The sequence below is a fragment of the Trichomycterus rosablanca genome, chromosome 17, assembly GCF_030014385.1.
Source record: "Trichomycterus rosablanca isolate fTriRos1 chromosome 17, fTriRos1.hap1, whole genome shotgun sequence".
Lineage (NCBI taxonomy): Eukaryota > Metazoa > Chordata > Actinopteri > Siluriformes > Trichomycteridae > Trichomycterus > Trichomycterus rosablanca.
In genome coordinates, this window is record NC_086004.1 from 8757452 (window position 1) to 8780494 (window position 23043).

Below are 23043 nucleotides of genomic sequence, written 5' to 3' on the forward strand. Positions count from 1 at the left end.
TCCTCTTTCGTTGCTTCATCACCTTACTCACGATTTAAAGACACAGTACACCTAATATCTCTGCTCCATTCACAACACGTCAAAAAACGTGGCCACTTGGTATTATTTAGGTGGTGAATGATTCTCAGCACTGCAGTGACACTGACATGGTGGTGGTATGTTAGTGTGTGTTGTGCTGGTATGAGTGGATCAGACACATTCATTTGCTCTGTGTTAGCATGGATACCATAACAACCTGAATATTGTCCAAAATACTATTGCCCATTCAGCAACTATTGCAATGCTGAGCCCAATAAGTTAAGCCTTTGGTCAAGATTAAATAAAGTAAATATATACATTAGCTTTATAAATTAAACAGGGCTATGCACAGGATCTGTACCTCTCATTTACATTTTCATCATTTAGCAGACGCCTTTATTCAAAGCAACTTATGCCTAGTTCACATTACACGATTTTTGCCCTAATTTTTGCTCGCCGACTAGTCGGCACTAGATTTGCCGGCTCGGGAGCAACTCGGTGTTCGCTGGACGATCGAAACTCGGCTCTCAATCGCTATGTGTGAACTACTCAACAACTCGATCTGAGCGGCTCACCGACCGAAGAGAGAGATCTAGCTTGTCAAATATCTGGATCTGAGTTGCCCAACTGGCAATGAGTGCTATGTCGAACAGCCAATGAGAGCGCAAGATACGGTGTGAGGGGAAACGCAGGGGAGGAGTTGTAAAAAGGTGGGACGGGCATAATATAGTTTATATCAGAATACATCGGCACAAGTTTTACAGTATTTCTGACCTGATCGTTCTCTACAAAACATAACACCAACGCTGCACTGCAAAAAATATTAACCTCCAACTCACTATACAGTAGAACAATCCATGCTGTTCCTATTTTTCCTACTTGTTTTCACGCTGCACATCAGCGCACAAACTTTGATCGCTCGCTACTTGTTGACGTGCATTTTTGGACGTGGTATCATTAAACCCCTCGTCACTTCTCGCGTTTGTTTTCGTGACAAAACAATTTTTGGGAGACCAGAGAAGCTCGCCTGCGATTCCAGTTGGTGATAGATTGAAGTGTAGTGTAGTGTGAAACCCCCTATGGCCGATCAGTCGTTTAGTGTGAAAGCCACACCGACTTGAAAGACTCCCGATTACAAGAGATCCAGTTGTGTAGTGTGAACTGTATTGAGACCTGACGACTTGGAAAGTCGTGTAGTGTGAACTTGGCATTACAGTACTATAAAAGTATACAGTCTGAGCAATTAAGGGCCTTGCTCAAGGGTCTAACAGCAGCAACCTTGCAGTGGTGGGGCTTGAACCACCAACTTTCTGATTGCTAGTTCAATACCTTAACCACTAGGCTAGTACTGCCTCTCGGTGGACAATGCATTTGTGTCAACTACAATGAACCATGCGTAATAGCAAGTTACTTTAATTTAAAAGAATGTGAACATTTAAACCTACACTTTAAAATAAATCAACAGGGACAAGAGAAAAACTTGGCTATTAATTAGAACAACTGGAGCACACAGTGTCACTGATGCAAAGTAACAGTGTAAGAGCTCTTTCTTGTGAAGAAACCTTTGCCTGCTATACAATAAGACAGTACAGCTAGTACATTCAGGTGCTCTACATCTAAAGAGCAAGTGTTGTCAGACCAAATTGTGTTTTGTAAACTTAATATTACATTTTATTAATGAATCAGGACAGAAAGGCATAACATTTTTATTTTGGAATAAAACTATAAAAACACAAAATACAATAATGAGCTCTTGTAGTATTTTTTTAAGTCCATTCAAATGTGAGATGCTTTATCATTCCAAAGGTTATAACAGACATTAGCAGGATTAGGTACTCTTTATTTAGTACACCATATGTATGAGGTAAGAAGTCTTCAGTGTTTTACAGTTCAAATTATTTCAGTTAAGCACAAGGTAAACCCCCTTGGGTCAGATGTGGAAATCTGAAAATGTAATAAGTATAATCTATTTTTTTATTTTTATATTAAAGAGTAGAGAAACAAAATGCAGTTTTAATGTGAAAATGCAAAACATCTACAAAATTTAAATACAAATGTATAAGTGCATTTTAGTTGTTAAAGAGAGTTATGCTTCAAGTTTTACAAGACATGGAAAATTACTTGATATACACATGCAACATTGACAGATGGGGTTTAACAATCAAGACTGATACGTGCACACATCCAAGATACATATGACCGATTTTTAAAGATCTCTACATTAGACTAATAATGCTTTAATTATTCAACACAGTCCACACAAACACCCCCCCCCCCCTAAAAAAAAAATCAACAAAAAACAACAAAACAACAAAACAACCAACAAAAAAAAACCAAAACGTACTTTAAATGTTAAAAAGGTTAAGGCATCTAACTATAAGTATCACAATTTTAAATACTTCTACATTTTAACTAAAACCTTTTTTTCCTTTAATTTTGTTTTTCAAAAGTCCCAAACAAATGTCTACAGTCAATCTGCAATTATTTTTCCAATCATTTTAGAATACATACATTTTCCAAGTCTTTTTCAAACATTAAGAAACGTAATAAATTTATTAACTTTTTGGGTTTGATAAAAATCTGTTGGGTTAAAATTGTCAATATTACAACTGACATTATTAATTTTATGTTTCCCGAAATATCTGTAATGTTATAATTTTATGGCGTGACCTCCTAATTCCTTGTTAGTGATAATGATTGGCTATATCAGGTGACAGGTAGAAGTAAATTCATTTAAAAAATGCAAGTAACAGTTCTGACCTGTCAACGACAGGAGGAAACCCCAACCTGCCGTCTTGTGCTAAGAATAAATTTGTCCAAATACTCAAATATAAAACTGCAAAAACAGTTCCGCAATGAATTAGAGGCTGCTAAACAAGGGTGACACTGTCCACAGTCGAGCATGCTTGACATCACCAATAGTTTACAGAAATTTGGGCCATCGGCTTCTTTGTAGCACTGCAGTCTATAATCTTATGTTGTTGACACAAAGCTTGCTTTGGTGTAGACAGTGTTCCATCCATGTTCTAGCTTTTCATTTATAAAAGTTTCATACAACTTATAAAATGTTATAAACTTATAAAATGTATAAACGTCAATTTCAAAAACACAAAACCTCTAAAGTATACATTCCAATCGTTTATTCCCACAATACATTTACAAATAAACTTATAAAAGGAGTGTGTTCCAATCATTCAGCAAGAGAATTATTAAAATTCCAAGACTACCATGACATGTGTTCCTATTTCCTAAAAGTGTAAATGAACTTAGTATTAATGCATTCAGACATATGTGACAGGCAAGTTCACCACCACCATATGCTTAATGGTTGATTTTTGCCATCCACTTGTTTTTTTCTCCTCTTAGTCACACTTTAAAATCTATTTCTTGGTTAATATCAAATGAACCAAAACAATATTTAAGCTAATGAACACAATCTTTTCATGTCATCTATATAAAAAAAAAACCTGTTAAAGGAGTCTGTGGCTAGTAATAGTTAAAAAGTATTAAATTTACCAAAAGTTTACTTTCATTTTGCTAATTATAGATCACTAAATTATTGCAGTGCAGCAATTTAAATAACACATTTTATTTTTACTACTAGAAGTGCTAGTTACTAATTTAGAATTGCTTTCTTTGTTTAAAAAGGATTAAAAGCCTAAATTGTCTGCAATAAACAATAATACTCTTTTTTTTACTTTTGTGGCAGACAAAAAAGCTGCCATAGATTTCATCACTGGAACTGGTTTATTTATTAAAATTACTTAAGTTCAACTTAAGGACAATCATGCACAAAGTAAAGATAAGCTTTTATTTATTTTCTTTACATTTATTTAAAAAAAAAAAACAATTGTGAAGAAATCTATTAAAAGCTATTAAGACCATGTTTATTTTCCTTTGACTATATTAAGAGTTTGGATATTTTTGGATAATAGTTTCAATAAAATCAATACAAAGCTTTGCTTTTAAATAAAATGTGTTTTTTTTATAAATGAGACATAAACAGCAAGACAGACTACACATAATGTATTGTACACAGTGCTCTAGACTAAACAAACTTCACTATTTGCATATTGTTAAAACAAACTTCCCTGCATGTTTTGAGTTGTTTAAAGTAACAGAACAAAAATAAAAAAACAAATACATGATATTCTAATTAGGAGCGGGCTCGTAATGTTCCTGCTGACCATAAAAGGCAGTGTCTGACTGTTCCTGCCTCAGTCTCCAGTGAGCATGCTCGGTTGCTTGTGGACTACAGTCCCTCAACCATAACCATGTGCAACTTTCCATACAAGCTTGCTCATGCAAATCTCTGAAAGCATGTCAGCATGGATGAATTTCCTCTTTTTCCACGCAGACTAATGGTTGTTGGTTTGTACTTGAGACGGAGGCCGGGATCTTGGCTGTTCAGGACTCGGGCTCCTCTGTTGCTTTCTCTTAAGCCTTTTTCCCTGCTCCTCTTTCATGAAGAGCTCCACAATCAGGTTCTTCTCCTTATGGATTCTTATGCTAATGTCTTTGGGGATGTCTGGGATCAGCCAGTCCACAAAGTCACTCATGAGCATCACCACATTCTGCGTAGACAAAAAAGGAAAGACGACTATAAGTGATGAAATATTTATTTCTTTATATTAAACAAGTTTCTTAATTGTTTTTACAAACCTGAAAGACGATGACAAAAGCAAGTCTAGCTGCTAGAACGTTCCAGAATTCTTTGGACAGTTCATATGGCGCGTCTGACCATGGAGAATCTCTGTAATCTTTGTACCTATAGAAAGTATTTACATTATAAAAGTCAGAACTAGGCATGTTCAAATAAGTGACATACACCAATCAGCCATAACATTAAAACCACCTCCTTGTTTCTACACTCACTCTCTATTTTATCAGCTCCACTTACCATATATGAGCACTTTGTAGTTCTACAACTACTGACTGTAGTCCATCTATTTCTCTACATACTTTTTAACCTGCTTTCACCCTGTTCTTCAATGGTCAAGACCCCTACAAGCCCACTACAGAGCAGGTATTATTTAGGTGGTGATTGATATTCAGCACTGCAGTGACACTGACATGGTGGTGGTGTGTTAGTGTGTGTTGTGCTGGTATGAGTGGATCAGACACAGCAGCGCTACTGGAGTTTTTAAATACTGTGTCCACTCACTGTCCACTCTATTAGACACTCCTACCTAGTTGGTCCACTTTGTAGATGTAAAGTCAGAGACGATCGCTCATCTATTGCTGCTGTTTGAGTTGGTCATCTTCTAGACCTTCATCAGTGGTCACAGGACGCTGCCCACGGGGCGCTGTTGGCTGGATATTTTTGGTTGGTGGACTATTTTCAGTCCTGCAGTGACAGTGAGGTGTTTAAAAACTCCATCAGCACTGCTGTCTGATCCACTCATACCAGCACAACACACACTAACACACCACCACCATGTCAGTGTCACTCTGTAGTGGTCCTGTGGGGGTCCTGACCATTGAAGAACAGCATGAAAGCAGGCTAAAAAGTATGTAGAGAAGCAGATGGACTACAGTCAGTAATTGTAGAACTACAAAGAGCTCCTATATGGTAAGTGGAGCTGATAAAATGGACAGTGAGTGTAGAAATAAGGAGGTGGCCATAATGTTATGCCTTATCAGTGTATACTGTATGGCTAAATGTACCATGTGTGGACACCTGACCATGAGCATGTTGGACATTCTATTTTAATCAACATGCTGGGAAAAATGTTTGGAGTATGCCTGTGCTAATTTGCTGAAAAGGGCCTTCCTTTAACTGTTGCCAAACACTGGAATGTATAGTGTTATACAACTGATTGCTTACACCTGTTGGTGTTGCAGAAATAAGTCAATTATCAATGTTGTCCACATGCTTTTGGCCAGAAAGTCTATCATTATAAGACATTAAACAATTACCATTTTAATGACATACTGTGATACTGGAACAAAAAGTCATACCACGTTAACCATGATTACCATGCACAATTACTGTCTTTGAACAGTTCCCATCTACTTTTCTGCTGTGTGCTGCAAAGCAAACAGCATACTGTGTAATATATTAGGATGTATAAAACTATAGTGACACCAGAGGTGTAGCCCCTGACCTAGCTGTCAAAATAATCTAAAATACATTGTGGTGTAACCTAAATCCCATATTAATTCTATGAAACATCTGATAATATTGTATACCATAAAATTTATGTGCCATTATCATGGCTAAAATGTATCAATCTACAGCACAAACAGCAATTACAATCCTGAAATATAGAACTGCAAGCTTCACTTTCAGAGCTTTAGAGACAAATATTCAAATAATTTCATCCAGCACCTGCAAATGTCCACTTTGTAGCCGAGGTTCATTGGCTGCAGGGGCGATTTGTCTGGCTGAAAGTCACTGACATTAAAAAGGGAGAGGGTGTGGTTGACAAAGCCATGCAGTGTCCCATCAGCGCTGTAGACGTATTTGTAAACCAGTCGAGGAATGAAATCGGAAGTAAAGGCGATGACAAATGCCTGAGGGGAGAGATAACGTTAAAAATATTAATCATCTCTGATAGCTCAGTGGTTCTGCTTTGTGTTATTTATCATTTTATTTCTGGGTGAAACTACTAGGTCACTTTTTAAATCTAAAATTACTGTGATTTAATAATAACAAATGTTTTGATAATAATTTGAAGTACATGTAGTATGTATGCAATGAAATTTAAGAAGGTTAAAGTTGAAAACTTACATTTACAATGACTGCAAATTTACTGAGTCCCCTCAGAAGGTTGTACCAGATGCCTAGGAAAGAGAAAGGAATTTCAATGAGGTTGTTTTCTTACCATAAAATGTTGCCACAGGTTTGCCAATAATGAGAGTAGATTTCTGTCAATACTGTTATCATTATTATCCTTTCAGCCGTGTCAGTGTGTTGCTTAATTCCCATTTTACACAGACAAAAATGATATGGTTCTAATCTTTTTTTTTTTTAAATATTTTCCCCAGGTTCGCTTAACCTCAATCACTACTGGATTCTAATTTTGATATCTGTGTATTGTGAATTTTTATTCGGCTAATGCCGACCCCCGCTCTGAGGAGGATGAAGCTAACGCCCCTTCCGACACGTATACATTTTGTCACCCTCACTAGGCGAGTACATATATGTGAATCAGCCTTGTGTACGGAGAGACACACCCTGATCCACACTCTTTCCCCGCCTCTGTGCAGGCACCATCAGTCAGCCAGCAGAGGTCGTAGTGCGTCAGTTACGAGGTGTCCCTATCCGGCTTACTCCAACCCACCCCTATGTGAACAACAGGCCAATCGTTGTTCATGTGGCTGCTCAGTCCAGCCAAATGGCAGAGCTGAGATTTAATACGATGTATTCGAAACCCCATCTCTGGTGAGCTAGCGTGTGTTTTTACCGCTGCGCCACCTGAGCGGCATTTTTATATATTTTTCATATATTATATTTCATTATAATAATTTCATAGGAATGCCGCTGATTTCTAACCAGAGAGATCATTATTTCTACTTAACAGACCTACTAATGTCAGTAGATCACCTCAAGGTGGTGTTCAAGAATAGCCATGCAATTCTCAGTCACCAGTATCACCCTGCTTTGAGAATTAAGGTTAATTATTAAGAACTAATATGTATTTGTGTATTTACTTTATGACTTCAAAAGTACTCATATCCTGACTGGATGCCTAAATCATCTCAGGTTAGTGAATGATTTAGAATTACTTAAATGTTTAAATTCATTAATCATAAATCATGTTAATCCAAGCCTTAATAATTAACACATTCATTTTAAATACAGAAACAACACTACTTTCACATTCTGATTGAAAATATTGATCTATGACTGACAATCCAATGTGGAAAATGTGGTTTTATGTACCTGCTGACTTGCACAATAAAAAACAAAGTCTTTCAGACCATTATGGGATCTTTTGCATGCACAACCCTCTCAGGTCACATTCAAGCATTTTAGGACTGGACCATGATGCTGTTCTCTGCTTTGCTGAAAACCCATCAGTTCTTTGTGTTATTTGTTTATTCAGAATTTGTTCATTATTAAAATTTCGGTTATAAATGAAGAAATTGAGTTTCTGTAACCTTTTGTACACCCTCTTGTGTTGGTACCCTTAACATTTGTGCAATCAGAATTTACAGTAATCAAATTTAACTCTCATTGTGCTCAACTGAAAATAATGGACCTGCAGGAAATGTGTATGGATACTAACCAATATCTTTAGCCTTAGCAGCAATGGGCCGCCTGAATTCTGTGACAAATTTCTTAGCATCTAGGCGGATCTCAATAACGTTGTTCAGGAGTGCAAAAATAGGAGCCAGTGGAAAGGAAGCCACGAACAAGGTCACCATGCCAAACTGGATTACTAGGAAGAAGTAAAAGATACAGGTTTTATTAAAAAGTTTTCCAAACACATTTCATGAAATTATAACTAAATATTCGTAATATGTTTTGTATTGCAGCTTTTTGACTTAAAGAATTCTTTTTACATGTTGTGATTTTATTTCTGCTTTTGGAACACTGGGGCAAATTTTATACAGTTCAAAGCTAGCTTAGTACCCAATGCTTTAAAAACATTTACCAAGGTTAGATGGCACAACAACAGCTTAACAAACATGCCTAAAGCAACAAATTTCAATTTGCAGATTATAATGTTGTTGGGAAGCCTAATGTTTATGGACAACAGTAAGTCAATGAAGAGGAGAAAGAAAATGATTTGAGGGGGTGGATTATTAATGAATCTACTCCAGAACTAAAGCTCACATAGCTTATGCTGCTTTGGCAGGCTCTCTCTGGACCCACAATGCCTTGCTCTTAGCAGCAGGCCAGCCCACGCTGCGGCTCAACGAGAGGAGATGAGTGAATATGCAAAATGCTGCACGTATTTGACAATCCTGCTTTCGCACAGCTAACAGACAGCACTCTTTGTCTGAGGCTGGATTAAGTAATACCACCCAAATCCACTCAAATGTGGAGGACAACCGCGGACAGGCTAAAAGACAAGATGAAGTACCATAGAGATTAGGGATGGGCATTAGATGCTTCTGTAAGTAATCAATTTCAGAAAATTGAGAATTTCAGAATCTCACCAACAGCCCAAGTATGCTTTGTATAATTGTTTAAATACAAGAATTTTCTTTTATTAAAGCTAATCTTTAGCTTTCAATTATAAAACATTAACCTTGTCTCAAATATACACAACAATGACAAATAACAGTTCAGTAACCATCCATCACATGGCATTTATTTTAAAAGCTTTATTTTTTTGTAAAGGAAAATGAGCATGTGAACATTTTTGTACTAAGGCATGAATGAAGCATGTAAATATGTTTGAGCCAAAGCCGCCACTACATGCTAAATATGACTGAATATCTGTGAACACTGTGACACTTCCTTCACTTAAAATTGACAGAAAAAGCAATTCATGTTATCATTGTTATTAAAATACAATTACCAGTACTTGTTCGTTTAAGAATATTACAATTTGGGATGTCAATCTGATTCACAAATTCAGAATTAGAGCTGTTCCAGAAATTACATTAAAGAATGTAACATAGTTCCAAGCCCACCTGACCCAGCACATTATGGGAATGATGATTACATTAGCTTCATTAGGTGTATTAAGTGGGCTGGATGTCAGAAAACCATGGAACTCCGTGACTTGTGAGACTTGTGACTTTAATACTTAAAGTGGGTTTGATTTGATGTATTTAGATGTATCCACTGTTGTGGTTCAGTTAACATTTTATCCACTGTAACTATATCTACATTTGATTTGGAAACTATTTCTGATTTAATCAAATCTCAGCCAGTACACTTCTACAGTCAGCACTATATTACCTGTGTATAAACACAGCAGAGCAATTGTGTTATTGGTAGCAGATACAAATTTACAGGTGCAATTTTAACAGTCAGAGTGGCCTGTAATCTTTACTAATAAGAGTTTAAGACCGATGGGTCTTTGGAATGACAAAGAAATCTATGAACAACTGTTCTTATATTATTTTCTTGTGTGTGCATGTCTGTACAGTGACTCACTCATCTCCATGTACTCTGGATTAAGGCCAACGTAGGGATTAAGAAAGTGGTCCTTCTCATAGCAAGAGAGGCTTTTTTGAAACTCTTCTTGCTGTCTAGAATCCCTTTTTGTCTGACAACGGCGTATTATTTTTTTCAGTTTGCTGCAACATACAAACATATTGACTATTATATTCTACTGTTAACATTCTACATTTATTCTGCAATTCAAAATAATCTGTATGCATAGTATATTTGATATTTTTTTAAATACATGAGTACACAATGCAAATCAAATACAGCCAGTATGACTCTATGGTTTTTGAAACACAGAAGAAATGGGTAGAAATGCATATCTAATGCATAAAAATATTTTTTTGAAATAGAAATATGGAGATTATAAACTTCTACTAAATAAAAATTTATATTATTCTATTTCTTTATGAAATTATGCAATGCTTTTGTTTCTCTGTAATGTTTTAGCAGTGTCACATTTTTACATTATAAAAATAGCTAGATATGTTATCAAAACACACCCTTCTAGGGTGTAGGGTGCCATTTGAGACAAGACCCTTGCATGTGTTTATATAACTGCATGCATGATGTGACCTGTGTACATATACGTATGTAACATAAGCATTTGCACATAAGCGTCTTTGTAACAGTATGACTGAGGTCAACAAGTAGCATTCAACATAAAAAGAACACTAGATAGGATGTGAAATGAATATTCTGCTGCAGAGCTGGAAACATATGTCCACTCGATTTCATGTACGTACGGAATGCCAATCTCAAACAGATTGTTCTGGAGAAGCTGCTTGCCAAGCATGGTGATACACAGCTGAATACACAGTTCCATCAGACAGCCGGCATGAGCACACTGCAAAAGGGTACAACATAAAGAGAACAGAAATGAATCACAGCCTCAGAAATAGACTATAACAGTAGGAGCGCCTTTACTGTGAAAAAATTCAATAATCTCCGCTTGCTAGGCTTGTGCAAAATAGTGAATCTAAAATAAACATATAAACTACACCACCGAAAGTACACAAGACAATAAATGACAATAAATATTCAAAGAAACTATACGAGTCAATAATATTCAATGTTCAATGTTTAAATGGTCTAATCTAATATATTAAAGTCAAATCATATCATATATTCAAGTCAAGTCAAATCATATAGCACAGGAATCGAAATGATTGGCCCACTAATTGCAGTAATTATACAGCATGTAGGCAAAGTGGGCAGCTCAGTCTCTGTGCTTTTTACCATCAGTATATTATCACATGTACATTAAAGGAAAATCCTTACATTTGACTATTTTAATAGTGGAAAATAAAGTACACAAAACTGAAAAGCAGAAACCTGACATTGTTCTGATAATACACTGATGGCATTATTGTATCTTTGCTATTGCATTTCCTTGTCTGACCATTAGGCGCATTTAAGTTTCAGTTTTCGTACACATCTGTTATGATTCTTTTAAATAATGTCCATAAACTTGTTAGTAATACATTTAAAACTAACAAGCACAAAGTAAATTTTAATAGCAAGCATGTATAATTAGAGCTATGCCGTTAGATATTATAGCTGTCTAAGATAATACAGGGACATTTGAAGGTACATCTTTTGTTTTGAGATGAAGTGATTAAGACAACAAATGACAAGTCTGTCAGTTCTTGGCAGTGCCAGTGTAAAAGGTGGCATTATGCACTTGAAAAACAGGCTTAAACAATCACCTACCTCCTCCATTCGATAAGACCCAATGACATAGAGATAATTGCCTGGCCTGCCAATAAGCCTGCGAGGATGAAACAGAAGGTCAAGACAAAACCTGTTTACCAGCCCACATGTCCTTGCAAGTGCAAATTTGTATTACAAACAATCTTTCCAGTACTCGTCTTTCCAGTTAAGACTATGTGACTGTCAGTTGTCGAGTAAAACGAACAAAGAGGTGGGAATGCTCTGACCTGCCTCTGAAGAAAGCCAGGTACACAATTGGAGTAAAGGCGTTGGCAAACTTCAAGACAAACGTTTTGAAAATAAGCCTCTCCTCAAAGCTCTTGTCCGTTTTCGGCACCTCTGATGATTCACAAATAAAGGTAGTTTAGTTTAGTCTGGATATGCCTACTTGTGTTGTAGGAACATCAAACACTTGTTCAAAGCAAAGCACTGAAAAAGCTAAGTCACATCTATGGCACCTTTTCCTGATACATAAACAGTCATAGTTCACTTTTTTAATGGTTTTAAATATTTAGTTCACCACATTTAACTTTTAAGGCAATTATGCTAATTGAAGCCACTTACGTTAGCCAGCAATGAAAATATAAATATTATTCATGATAAACTTTATTATCAAAAGTCAAGCAGTAACACTATGCCAAAGAAGCTGTGAAAAAAACATGTTAATGTAAATAGGATTGTTTCAAAAGTTTTAGGACTCCATCAAACAACAGCCAGAGCCATTATCTACAAATAGAGAAACTTAAAAACCCTGAATCTAACCAAACAATAAGATTTAGTGGAACGTAGCAAAGAAAGAACCACTGATCTTATGGAAAGATTAAGAAAGATTATATCATTTGGAGCTGGAAGTGTAAAGCAGTGCTGTTTCAAGCCAGGACCCAGACAACATGTTTTATCAAGGAAACAAAAACTTCCACTATCTATCAAATCATTCTTGTTGATAATGTAAGGTAATCTGTCCATGAGCTAAAGCTAAGGCACAGCTGGGTTTTTAAGAAGCACAGTTTTACGGTTCAATTGGTGAAAAAACAGAAGCTTTTGAAAAAGCCAAGTCAAAATCCTGAAACTGCAGCATAAATTGTAGCACTAGTACTAGCATCAGACTTTTGACTTATGTAATTCCACACTTTTTGTTTATAGAAAACAAGACAAAACATTCTGGAATATAATTATTTACCCCAGAAGTGTTGATTAGTGGGGAAAGATTCCATTTATAACAGAAATTACACACTAGCACATTAACATCAATGGCTAACAAAACGTCTATTAAAAAGATGTGAATATTTTGTCTTCATTTGTGAAATAAAAATTGGGTTTATGGACATTTGTGAAATAAAAGTGAACTTATGTATAAGTCAAAGAACGCAAGATTTACTAACACATACAGTTCATAGACAATCAAGTCTAAGTAAAGTTACAAGTCATAAATAACAAGACTTAAGCTGCAAGTCCAATATCAATACTGTTAGACAACCCCCCCCCAAAACAAAAAGCTAATCCTCACCCATCGTAGTAAGCCAGCGTGCCACAGCTCCATAGAACTCGTCCATGATGATGATGATGATGAGGTTGATAATAGCAGCTGTGGTTTTTACAGTTGCTCGAATATTGGAGCGGAAGGGGGAAGTGGAGCTCACATGAAGTGCGGTTTTGATGGAAATCCTGTAGATAACCAATCCAAATACGACGACCAGGATCACACAAAGCTGTACAAAACACATAAGGACAGCTGTGTTGAAAACTGCAGGTTAACATATTATAGAGCCTCCGAAACGAATTATTTTACTTAAACAGATCATTTACAGACAGGTTACAGGTTTGACAAAAAAACTGACATGTGACCTGCATGATACAATTAAACTATTAACATTCCACCATGTTGTGTGGAAATTAAAAAAAGCCAAGCTGACCTATCTGATTGAGTTTGAATCAAGATGGAAAGAGGAAAATATTTACGATTTAAAATTATGGCATACACTGATCAGCCATAACATTAAAACCACCTACTTGTTTCTACACTCACTATCCATTTTATCAGCTCCACTTACCATATAGAAGCACTTTGTAGTTCTACCATTACTGACTGTAGTCCATCTGTTTCTCTACATACTTGTTAGCCCCGTTTCAGGCTGTTCTTCAATGGTCAGGACCCTCCCAGGACCACTACAGAGCAGGTATTATTTGGGTGGTGGGTCATTCTCAGCACTGCAGTGACACTGACATGGTGGTGGTGTGTTAGTGTGTGCTGGTATAAGTGGATAAGACACAGCAGCGCTGATGGAGTTTTTAAACACCTCACTGTCACTGCTGGACTGAGAATAGTCCACCAACCAAAAATATATCCAGCCAACAGTGCCCTGTGACCACTGATGAAGGTCTAGAAGATGACCAACTCAAACAGCAGCAATAGATGAGCGATCATCTCTGACTTTACATCTACAAGGTGGACCAACTAGGTAGGAGTGTCTAATAGAGTGGACAGTGAGTGGACACGGTATTTAAAAACTCCAGCAGCGCTGCTGTGTCTGATCCACTCATACCAGCACAACACACACTAACACACCACCACCATGTCAGTGTCACTGCAGTGCTGAGAATGATCCTGTAGGGGTCCTGACCATTGAAGAACAGGGTAAAAGCAGGCTAAAAAGGTATGTAGAGAAATAGATGGACTACAGTCAGTAATTGTATGTGCTATGTGCTTCTATATGGTAAGTGGAGCTGATAAAATAGACAGTGAGTGTAGAAACAAGGAGGTGGCTGATCGGTGTAAAACAGACACTTTCAGTCAAAGTAACATACAACTGAGACCGAATAAAAGCAATTGAAGGTTATGGAGGTGCAACAGTGGCACTTGACATTGCAGGGGCCTTGAACTGGTTACCTTCAATCAATCGTCCTATACCTTAACCATGATCTATGTGAATTTAAAAAAGGTTTATTATTGGGGCACAACATTTTTATATACTCAACAAGTGAAATCGGTCGCTCTGTTTTGCTTTGATGGACATTTTGCTAAAACCGCTCTAAAATATTTCTTAAAAAGAAGGGTCACTGCAAATCACTACAAAGTTATTGTACCCGATCTGAATAATCTAATGAATTTTTAATATTCAGAATAACAGCACCTTCATCCACAGGACATAAGGGGTTACTAAATGGTTTCATGAGTATAAAAATATTATAAGTCACATGCTGTGGCCTTCTCATACTCCAGATCTTAAGCTATTTGAACACCCATTGTGGGTTTCTGACTGCTATTTAAATTAGACAGTATTCTCCACCACCATCACCACCATCATTATCATCATCAAAAAAGTGCTCTATCCTTTGATTACAGTTTTAGAGACTAGCAGAATTAATGCCAATGTTGTTTTGGCAGTTTGTGGTGGCCCAACATTATAAGGGGATTTGTCACCCTTCTACTTGACAGAATTTTAAAAAATCTATAATAGTAGAGCTGAAAATTCTACAGACTTGCTTTTTAATGTTAAACAGCAAACATAAGTATAATATGTTTAAATTAGAATGGAGGGCTGGCATACCATGAAGAACATTGTGATGAGTATGGTCATGTAGGCTGGCATCCTGTCAGCGCATGTCAGCTTGTGTTTTCCAGGCTAGAACAGAATACAGATGCACACACACACACACACTGACCTCAGCCATCATCCAACAGGCCTGTGAGAGGCTCTGCCCTTATGAAAAGCAACCACAGCTCAGTCAAGCAGCACAAATTGATGCTTTTGAACATGACTCACCATGCAGTGTCATCTCATTAAAACCTGGGTCAACATTATATGAGTGCACATTAACTAGAAACCAGGAGGATTTTTGACCACAGAATAGATGGACAGCACAGACGCTTGGTAATTACAGTAAGTAAAGAGGGTGTTAGTGCAGCATATGCCGCAGATGGTTCTTTAAAACAATAATGTATACAATATATACTATATGCAGTATACTTACAATTATAAAGAAAGAAAGCTGCAGGCATTTATTTAATAGTGTGATTTATAAATTCAGCAGTTCAGGTGTCCAGAAGGATGTGGGTTTAAATCCTAGCACTTACATTCTGCTTTTATGAGCAGAGTTTTCTGTTAGACATGTTTGTCACTCCTGCATCCTAAACAACAGGGCCACATTGGTCTAATGTTTTAGTCACTGTACTGTAAATGAAAAACTGAAAACTGTGACATGGTTAGAAATGTGGATTTAATTGTACACTGATGACGCAAGATGTCCACATTCCTCATGAAGCATTCCACCCAAATTGTGTTTAAGGTATTGTGCAAGCAGGTGATAGGTCACTTCTGTTCCAGAGGTGTTTAAACCACAGTAATGTTGGTCTTTTGGTTGAAGGACTAAATAGGCACTTGAACATAAACATTCTATTCCAAAACAATCACTCAATCCATTAAAACGGAGTTGAAACCCTCCCCTTTGCGGTGGCAACAGCCTCCAAAAGCCATGTATGTATGGATGGATCCTTTGCATCCAAATAGAACACAGAATTGATAAATTGTAGGTATTTTTTTCCCATTCCCAATATGCAGATAAGGTACGTGTACAAATGTGTAATTTAGTCATATAACATTTCACATAAAAAACAACATTTTTGTTTTGTTATGCCTAAAAAAGAGTGGGTGGGGCATTAAAGCATAATGAATGCATAAAATGCAGTAAGGTCAGTAGCATTTCCACAAATATAGATTAAATAAAAATATTTTTTGAATCATGGATTGGCCATCTCAGTTTACAGAGTGAAATAAGCCCAGTTGTTGTTTTAAAAATATCCCATATAAATGACCTTTACAACCTTTACCTTAGACCAGGGGTTTTCAACCTTTTTGGACATGCGCCCCCTTCCGTGTGCCGACCTTAAACTTGCGCCACCCCAACCCAAACTCATGCAGTTCAGACTAAACTGGATAACATTAAAACATACGTGTGTGCGTGGTCAGCGAGACTAATGAAGTACCCCCTGGACAGGTACTCCAGGTCGTGCTCCACAGGTTGAAAAACCCTGCCATAGACTAAATAATTTGTCGAATTTGCCACAGGCCGCTCTTTGTTTTTTGTAGGTGGTATTAAACCTCAACAAATGTAGCCAGAAGCTGGATGGTCGATTGACAGACTTCAAGCTGTGTGCAAAACATTTTGGGAATAGTATTCACAGGGATAGCTAAAACAGTCTGCTCAATGGGAGGTGCACTTGTCAGTGAGCTCTTAGTGCTGGTACCAAGACTGGATAGAAATAGAAGGGTTGAGTCAGAAAGAGTACCAGGCATACAAACTGTGCCAAGTCTGATAAGCAGCCAAAAGAAAAAAATATATTGTGCAAAAGTGGGTCAGGTAAAGGAAGCTACAGGTAAAAAAAAAAAGAGTACTGTCCAATTTAATACAACAAAAAGACACCCATTTAAAAACCAATGGATAGTTTACTGGGTCTATAAAACATTTTTTCTTTTTTAAATGCATTTTCTCCCCATTTTCCTCCCGATTTAGTGCACTCAATTTATCTTCCGCTGCTGAGGGATACCCAATTGCATCTGAGGAGAGCACGTCGCTGTACACGCCTCTTCCAAAACGTGCAGTCCTCCTCTTCTCGCCCCTGCATTCTGCACAGGCATCTCTTCCGCCAATCAGGGTCCTTACACAGCGTACGAAGACCCACCCACCCACCCACACATAGTCCGGCTCCCACCCTGCAGATACAATGGCCAATTAGTATCCGCTGCAGGCACTGCCAACTATGCCTGCCAGATGGCGCCCAGCCGACCGGCGGCAATGCCGAGTTTCGAACCGAGGAGTTCAGAATGGTGCCCTAACAATTTTTTAATATTTATATCAACAGGGACTTCTAGAGGCAACTGTGGCTAAAGGTCATTATTTAAGACCAGGTCTCCATTTCATTTCACACTTAGTGATCAAAAACTGATTTTAAATAGAAAAGGTTTTACATCGGAGCAACTTATGCCAACAACATTTGGAGTTGCCTGGCAGAGAGCCTTATTAATACCTAAACACTAAGTAATTTAGCTACAATCAGCTAACACTATCAATACTGAACTGTAGATGGTTTTATTCCACTTAACTAAAAGCCACATTAAATGTCCTTCTAGATTGTGTTGAAGGTGTTTAAAGCCAGTGGTGGGTTATTCATGTTCTGAGGGTGTTTCAGCTAGATTTAGGGTAACTTCATTTTTCTTTTGTGCTTTACATATAAACAGAAGACAATACTTGCAGACCTTTGTTGTATTATAGCAATTGCAATGTGCACTATATGTCCCAGACAGGATAAAACTAATATTATATCAACACTAAAATCCTTTTTATTAAAACATAACTAAATATCTATATCAACTCATATGCAAAAATTGTGCCCTTAGCTTCAATTAATTTCACAAAATAAAAAAATGTCAATGACACCAGTGTGATATCAGTATTGTATTTGGTCTCACCTTCAATTCTTTCTCTTCCTGATCTTTCTTCATCTTCTTCTCCCTAACATGGAACTCATACTCTGGTCGCAGTTGGTTCTAAAAACAGCACCATTTAAAATCTACATTAAGCTTTGATGTGCCACATTAACAGCCAGATTAACCAAAGGAGATACTGGTGAACACATCACAGTGAAACAGAAATTCTACCAAAAGGTGCTAGAAGGTGAACAGATTTTGTGCTGCAGGTGGTTACAAGACAGTATGAGCTTCTAAACCCCCACACACAGTGTGACAGGAAGATTTGGAGTGTAGGTGTAGGTGCAATCTATTCACTGAACAAATAATACACACAAATAAGACCTCAGCAATACATCGTGACTGGTGATTAATAGACAGGTGAATGTGGCTGAGTTATTATGTAATAAAGAAAAATAAAAATAAAAAGAATATATACATAGAATAATAGATCCAAACCTTAGGTTTTTTCTGCATATCACACATACACAAAAACACACACATCATGAATCATTAGCAGACACTTACATTACTCAGACATAGCTTCAGGAGAAAATCAATAACTGAAAATGACAGATGAAACAGCACAGATTCCCTGAAAGTTCTGTTTGCAGTACCATGAGAAACTATTTTCTATTCTATTGTCTGAAATACAGATTTAGGGATACCAAAGATTTTCCAAACAATACTTCACTCAACAACAATTCACTCAAAGTGCTGACTGTAGGGTTATCTGTGTTAATATAAATAGCCCATCTTTCTGTAAAGAACTCACCAAAATGAGGTCCAATGAGCATTAAAACAAATCACTGATCTAAGAGGCATACATCAGAACTTAAGAATCTACATCTACTCAGCCTAGGTAAGACTGCTCCTCTGACATCAGTCAACAAACAAGAAGGTTATGCAGTAAAATAACTACTATGATGCAAACTGTTACTCTGACTAAACTGCAGAAGTCACTGGCCGTGACTGGATATATAGACTTTACTGTAATTGTAGTTATACAACGACTTTGTTTGGTAGCTCTAAGTGAGATCAGCAGCAATAATAAAATAAACATAGGATAAAACTTTTTAAATATATTTTAAAAAAGGTACAAAAAAATATAAAATATAAAAGCTCGATACAGCACAAAATAAGCTAAAATGATAAAGGAATATGAGAAATGAGTATTTACATGGTGACAGGTAGTTGTTATAATTATTAATATTACTGCACAGTAGCATATTTATGTACAGAATTTAAAGTGATCTGTGCTTTAAATAGCAGCTTGGGGAGGGCAGGGTTCAGGACAGTTTGGTTTGCTGTCTCAGTAGCTATGGATGTGTGTCTGAGTGTGGGGTGGGGGGTGTAGGTGTAATGGAAGTTACAGCTCTGGGCCACATATAGTTTATTTATGAAAGTTCTGTAAAGAGGAGGGGGCTCATATGCTCGATTTATTAAACAAACAACCTTAAAACAATGGTGATGTATATGTGAACAGTGATAAAGAGTTAAGTATGTGATTAATGCTGTAAGTATATTCTATCATATTTTCAGAGAAAGTAACAAATGTTTCAATAATTAAAATAATAATATAATAAGTAAAATAACAGTTGCAGAAATCCTACATTTCTAGTAAACTACTGATCTTAATTGTAAGTTTATCCATGTTGATGGCAGAATGCACAACAAACCTGGTCTTCCTCAAAGTTTGTCATGTTCCAGATGTAACTGAGTCTCATCTGCCTCCTCTTCCAGTGCTCCATGAACATGGTGGCTGCAGAACACAGAAAGACCGAATTGATTTCATGGCACTGTAACAAATTAAGTCCAATATATTGCCCTTAGCCTATTTAAAATCAATCTCAGTATGAAGTAGGTTATTAGTAAGATCATTCAAATAAATGCCTTGAATTATTGAGTATTTGAATTAATTGCAGATTGTGCCCAGATCTCATTAAATTCAGACTTTGAAGTCATTAGCTAAGAGGAAAAAAGAGGAAAAGCGGAAACAGCACAGTTAGAAGTGCCTTCTCAATTTTGAGAGTCACTGATGGGATTTTTATTAGAAAACAGGAAAAGTAGCAGCTAAATGCTCTTTAGAGTAATATCCAGTGCAATTATAGACAACCTCATCTGTTACACTAGACTCATTGCTGTAAAGAAGAAATGTGGGATCAGTAGGTTACCCTTATATTGGATATACTGGGGAAAATAAATAAATAGAAAATGAATAAAGAATTTTAACTCCATCAAAGTATAATGTATTTTATACCATGGCACCTGCATACATCATGATAGAGTATTTTTGTAAAAAAATAAAAATAAAAAGTAGTAAAAAAGTGCTTGTGTTAAATTTTTTTGCTTTTGGTCAAATGTTTTAAAACTCAAACAAGAAATGTACTGTAGTTTCTTGTGTGAAAGATTAATATATTAATGAATAAAAACATCTTCAGTTAAAGTAAACTACAACAACCCATGGGCATAATGGTGGAAGTTAAAGTTCAGGGTTCAAACCACACACCTATCTGTAAATGGAGTGAAAGTCTGCATATACTCTCTTTGTTTCTCAGTATTTTCTTTTCCCCACCTTTCCAAAATATGCAGTATGTGGACCGGCTGCACTGAATTGCTTTGAGGTGTGAGTGAGTAAATATGTGAGTAGGTGTCATCTAGCAATGGACTGATGCTTTGCCCAGGGAGTGTTCACACCTTGTGTCCAGTGTCAGGGCAACAACTGACCCAAAGCAACCCCGGCCAAAATGACCCCGTTGGTAAAAATTCATAAATAAATGCATCTAATAACATCGCGAAAAAAAATTACAAATATTTTATAATTAATATTTGTCATAAGTAAAAGTTTTATGAAAAAGACCAATCAAAAAACTGTTTACCCCAGAGTGCCATAAAGATGGAGAAGAAGACAGTAGCAGTATTGTCGAACAGATGGCTGGCCCTGGCAGTACCACAGGCTTCGGTAAGCTTCCAGTAGCCGCAGACGCGGTCACACATTGGGCACATGGTGATGTTATTCCTTTTATCACAAATCTCCATGCTGGAAAACAGGACATGACATTAGAAGCATGCTTTCTTAATACTGCTTGGTGTCTTAGCAGTTTTATTTGAATGAAAAATGCATTAGGTTGTCATTCAATATTAAAGCACTTAGATCAGGACATTGTTAGTTATTTGCCTTTAAGAACTGGGCAACAGTTAGTAAAATCTATTGACAAGTACCATTAACAATGATGAATAAATCGATCAAACTAAACGACAAGGTGCTGCAGTGTCTCACAAAGGAATTAATCATTTAATTGGTGAGGGCAGCAGCTTTAAAACGATAAAGTTTTCAATCTTTTTGACTAATACATTTCAGTTGCAGTAAAGAAATGACTTAGTACTTCAGTAAAAGCTTTAGATAAAAGGATTGGAGGCATTCATTGTTTGTATCCGACAAAGTGGAGTGCTGCAAATTCAAAGCATACGCTTGAGGACCATCATTACAGACTACATTAGAATCCATTATAAGTGCAGACAACTTTACAATTCCGTAACAGCTTTTTTCTATCTAATTACAAGGTGTTTCAAAACCATCAGAGCTCTGCTGACTGTTAACCCTATGAATCAGAGATATTCTAACAGCACGGCTGCCGCCTTTAAATCTTTTTTTGCTGGCCTTAGGGCACTTGGCAGTCTTGCGGTGATCGTTTTGTTACCGTGTCTGACACGGTGCGTCTATTTGACACAGCACCTGTATCGGACATGCACAGCTATCAACCCATGTATTCTCAGAGTAATACAGAATGACACACGAGCCGACCCTGCTCGGCTGGACCATTAGAATTCTGTCGGTTAGCTGACAGCAAGCTGGCCATCTGGTCCTAGATAAACGTCACTTACCTTCAAATTATTATTATTAATAAACTGCATCAGTACATGTTTGCTCAGATGAAGCAGGACTTTAATAGAATTATGTATTTGTAAATGAGTATGCAGTGCTCGTTGACAGGACTGACCTAGGAATGTTTTCATCCACAGTAGCACAGCCGTACAGGAACACAATCACACCAATGATGGCTGCTGGGATTAACATCTGAGTGTACACGCCCAGCCAGGCAAAGTACAGGCCCACTTTCTCTCCAAAGTACTTTCTGTGAGAAAGAGGAAAAGAAGATGATTAGTGGTTGAAAAAAATGATGTGTTTTTAATGACAGCATCTGTTGCACAACTCAATAAAAAATCTGACCATTTTCCCTTTTTAACCTAAATGTGTTTATATATACACCAATCAGCCATAACATTAAAACCACCTCCTTGTTTCTACACACTGTCCATTTTATCAGCTCCACTTACCATATAGAAGCACTTTGTAGTTCTACAATCACTGACTGTAGTTCATCTGTTCCTTTGCATGCTTTGTTAGCCCCATCTCATGCTGTTCTTCAATGGTCAGGACCCCCACAGGACCACAGAGTAGGTATTATTTGGGTGGTGGATCATTCTCAGCACTGCAGTGACACTGACATGGTGGTGGTGTGTTAGTGTGTGTTGTGCTGGTATGAGTGGATAAGACACAGCAATGCTGATGGAGTTTTTAAACACCTCCCCTGTCACTTCTGGACTGAGAATAGTCCACCAACCAAAAATATAACCAGCCAACAGCGCCCTGTGGGCAGCATCCCGTGACCACTGATGAAGGTCTAGAAGATGACCAACTCAAACAGCAGCAACAGATGAGCGATCGTCTCTGACTTTACATCTACAAAGTGGACCAACTAGGCAGGAGTGTCT

At 37.1% G+C, this 23043-nt stretch overlaps 1 protein-coding gene across 1 annotated transcript in view; it reads right to left on the bottom strand.

The window, feature by feature from the left end:
* Positions 1-4009: 4009 nt before the first annotated feature.
* The window catches only part of ano1a (anoctamin 1, calcium activated chloride channel a), a 41815-nt gene continuing 22781 nt past the window's right edge, over positions 4010-23043 (bottom strand). The window contains exons 12-26 of the mRNA XM_063012489.1: positions 22269-22403; positions 21147-21307; positions 19947-20029; positions 18271-18348; positions 15352-15426; positions 13311-13512; positions 12031-12142; positions 11804-11861; positions 10837-10937; positions 10079-10221; positions 8253-8405; positions 6752-6804; positions 6350-6534; positions 4681-4786; positions 4010-4592 (exon numbers count right to left, since the gene is read on the bottom strand). Coding sequence (XP_062868559.1) covers positions 4377-4592; positions 4681-4786; positions 6350-6534; positions 6752-6804; positions 8253-8405; positions 10079-10221; positions 10837-10937; positions 11804-11861; positions 12031-12142; positions 13311-13512; positions 15352-15426; positions 18271-18348; positions 19947-20029; positions 21147-21307; positions 22269-22403 — 1861 coding nt within the window. The 3' untranslated portion in view covers positions 4010-4376. The remainder of the gene's footprint in view (positions 4593-4680; positions 4787-6349; positions 6535-6751; positions 6805-8252; positions 8406-10078; positions 10222-10836; positions 10938-11803; positions 11862-12030; positions 12143-13310; positions 13513-15351; positions 15427-18270; positions 18349-19946; positions 20030-21146; positions 21308-22268; positions 22404-23043) is intronic.